Source organism: Danio aesculapii, chromosome 6 (assembly GCF_903798145.1).
Source record: "Danio aesculapii chromosome 6, fDanAes4.1, whole genome shotgun sequence".
Taxonomy (NCBI): Eukaryota; Metazoa; Chordata; class Actinopteri; order Cypriniformes; family Danionidae; genus Danio; species Danio aesculapii.
In genome coordinates, this window is record NC_079440.1 from 20,733,321 (window position 1) to 20,736,707 (window position 3,387).

The 3,387-nt window shown below is 32.6% G+C and overlaps 1 protein-coding gene across 1 annotated transcript in view; it reads right to left on the reverse strand.

The window, feature by feature from the left end:
* The window catches only part of si:dkey-19e4.5 (UBA_like_SF and PTH2 domain-containing protein), a 7,187-nt gene extending 3,800 nt beyond the window's left edge, over window positions 1–3,387 (reverse strand). Inside the window, exons 1-4 of the mRNA XM_056459534.1 lie at window positions 3,160–3,387; window positions 2,647–2,729; window positions 2,046–2,117; window positions 1,412–1,486 (exon numbers count right to left, since the gene is read on the reverse strand). Coding sequence (XP_056315509.1) covers window positions 1,412–1,486; window positions 2,046–2,117; window positions 2,647–2,727 — 228 coding nt within the window. The 5' untranslated portion in view covers window positions 2,728–2,729; window positions 3,160–3,387. The remainder of the gene's footprint in view (window positions 1–1,411; window positions 1,487–2,045; window positions 2,118–2,646; window positions 2,730–3,159) is intronic.

A 3,387-nucleotide genomic window follows, 5' to 3' on the forward strand; every position in this document is an offset into this window, starting at 1 on the left:
GTATGTATATGTATTTATGTATGTATGCATGTATGCAGTAAAGTACTTTTTCAACATTACTAGCTACAATTTTTTGTTAGGAAAATATATATTTATACAGGTATGCATACATTTGACTTGTTGGCATGCTAAAATTACTTATTTTAGATTTTGTGTTATGTCCACATGGTTTGTGGTTTCATGGTGTTGCATTGCATTCAGTTCTTGTTTCACATAACTTTTCAGGCATGAACACTTAGGAATTACCAGTTTTTTTTTGTCTGGCCACACCAATAATAAACAATTTTTTTATTTGTTATAAATTTTAAATAATTAGACATTTTCCAAACAAGCAAAACACAGTTATGTAAATACACTTTTTAATTCAACAAAATTTTTCTTTTAAAAAAAGAAATTGACATTTTAAAAATAATTATTGGCATTTATCTAAAAGTATATGCACAGTAATCTGTCCTGGCTGAAGGTCCCAGATCACCAGTTAACTATACACAAATAGGAAGCTAATCTCGTATTAAACCAATGCTTTTGGAAAGGATGATAATAAACCAAAAAAAAAATTAAAACAAATAACGGTAAAGGTCAGCAGGTGAAAAACATACTATGTGCGGTAATGAAACGATGATTATGTGTACACGGTTAACGTTAGGCTTATTAATAATTTGTTCAAAGAATGTGTAAGCAGCAGCAGTTACCACTTTCGATTTAACCAAAGACAATTTTTTAAAAAAAATCTCTAAGGTGTTAAAAGCAAGAGACAGTACCGTGGGTGCGCAAGCATCGCTTTTTGTTCATTCTATTTCAAAGAGAACCAATCGCATCAGTTGCGTTTCGAGGGATGGTTTCTTCGCACAACTAAACGGGAGTGCACAAGCATTTAAAAACTCACCACATGACATTAGCTTTTTTTATGTAAAAATATGTTTGTATTTATATTAAATCAGTATTTCCATTTTAATTCATATAAATTAGTACTTCCATAATAAACTAACAATAAAAAAAAAACGTAACTTTCAACAACATGTTGAATGAAAATGTTATGATGGTTATGAATGTATCAGATTTATTGATCATGGAGGACAAAAAAGACCATTAAAAAAAATAAATAAATAAAAATAAATAAATATCACATTCCAGAGCTAACATATGTTAGAGTAAAAAAATGATATCATAATTACCCTGAAAACCAGTTAGTTTAGTTTTTTTTTATTCATTAAGCCATTTCATTAGGCATGTTGTGAAAATTAGAAGAAAAAAAAGGGTTTTGCACAAAGCTTGAGGGATTGAGAGATTTTTTTTTTTTTTAATAATTCATAAGAGGAAATACTGCCGATACACAGACACGAGACAGTGGAAAACAGTCTAGTCTCTAAAAAATTTTGTTCATTTGAAAAGCATAATAAATATTATTTACCTTCCCAACACCCATGGACAGCTCCATATTTACAACAAACACCATTTTGAACATCAAGTCCTCATCGCCCTCTTCCTGTGATAAAAACAAACAAAATTAAATCACAAATCAAGAATAAAAATAAAACAACCAATTGATACTTTAAACAAGGACTACATTTACATGGACATCAGTAATTGAATTATTTGCCTTAATCTGAATAAGACTATTATATAATATTAGTGATTAAGGTGTTTACATGAGTTGCTTTTTGAATGTTCCTTTCATGATCCCGTATTACATGTTATAGCAATTTTACCCTGTTGCCGTTGAGTCAAATAAATTAAAATTTACTACATTTATAATTCAATGTCCCCAAATAAAAAGGGGGTTTGAGGATATAGAAGCAGCAAGTAATAATTTGTTTTTGTATCACATTTTTATTTAGCAAATGAGTCATAGAAACAGCACAAACATCAAATCTTAAAATCGCTAGCTAGTTTTGAATGTGGACAATTAAAAATAATGTTTCTTCAAATTAAATGATTTTTACTGATCCCAATGGATAAGGAAACTATTTGACAATTATTCAAACAGTCATTTGTGGAGCACTGTGGACAAATTACTGTTCAACTGGTTTAAACAATGGATTTACCTCATTCTCTAGTTTGTTAAAGTAATACATTGCGGCCTCCTCTGCAGACACATTCTGTGTATGTAAGAGTGCCTGTAAAAAAAAAAAAAAAGCCAAAAAACAAAACCAAAGGCATGTCACTACAAAACACCAAACATTATAACTGAGGCAAAGTTGGATTTATATTCACACACATGTTCACTGACAACCTGTGACAAAGTTCCTAGATTGTTTACCACGGTACTTTGATTTGAATATTCAGTCAGAAATTGTATGACTTCTAAACATTAGCACTATTTAATCGACTGTGAACAATGTTACACTTTGATAATCTTTGGCTGCTTATATGATTTTTCTATTTGGAATTTGCAAAGAATAATTTTCTGAAAAAATAATATTAAAGAGAAAGTCCAAATGTGTGAATATAAAACCAACTTGACCTCATTAACATTATACAACAGCTTTCATGAGTGCCAGGTTCTGCAAATACAAAATGTCCAGCACACATAATGCTCTGGTACCCAAAACGGGTCCACATTTTGACATTTACTATAAGAAGCAAACACTTTAGTCAAGTAATTCAATTCCTCGATTCAAGAATGATTTGTGAAGTGCAGTGAACCTGCTTGGCTGCTTCCTCGGGAATGTCCAACTCTCTGAGCTGCTGCAGGAATACAGGGTTCACTTCCTGCTGGGACTCCATTTCTAAAATGCAAACATATACATTTTACACTCCGTGTTGCCATTCATTACGCATTCAATCAGATTTGTCAAATTCTAGTTGAAGATAGCATTATTCCGGGATGTAACGTCAGTGTTCGGATTACAGGCGGATCACTGACGCTAGTTCATGTGGAGATATGCTATAGATTGAATGAAACTTGGTCGTTTGGTTTGAAAAGAATGAACACAATGCGTTTCACTATCCACACCTTCAGATTCGTATAAAAGCAACAGAAGACGCGTTGACGTAAATGTTAGGGGTTCCATTGCACGCTGTCCAAGTTTACAGCAGATTTTGTTATGCTAACGTTAGCATTGCCGCTAATTCTGTGAATTTTTAAGAATCCAGCATAAAAACAGTTCAAGACACTCGTATTCTGTAGTTTAGAGTGGTAAAGAGCACGTCTCTTACCTGCTTTATTGCACTAGTGAACGAGCGATTATCAGCCAGTGAGACTGTGAGCTTCTTAGCGAGCGATTGTATTGTCTTCTTACTCTCAAGTTGGCAAAGAGTCATTTGTGATACGCGGTTATATTGAACAGATTATTCCCTTTAAATGCTGCTCATTTTTTAAGCACTTTGCTGCAACAATGGCTTTGCACGCAAACGTGATTTACACATTACCGTATACACAGAGTT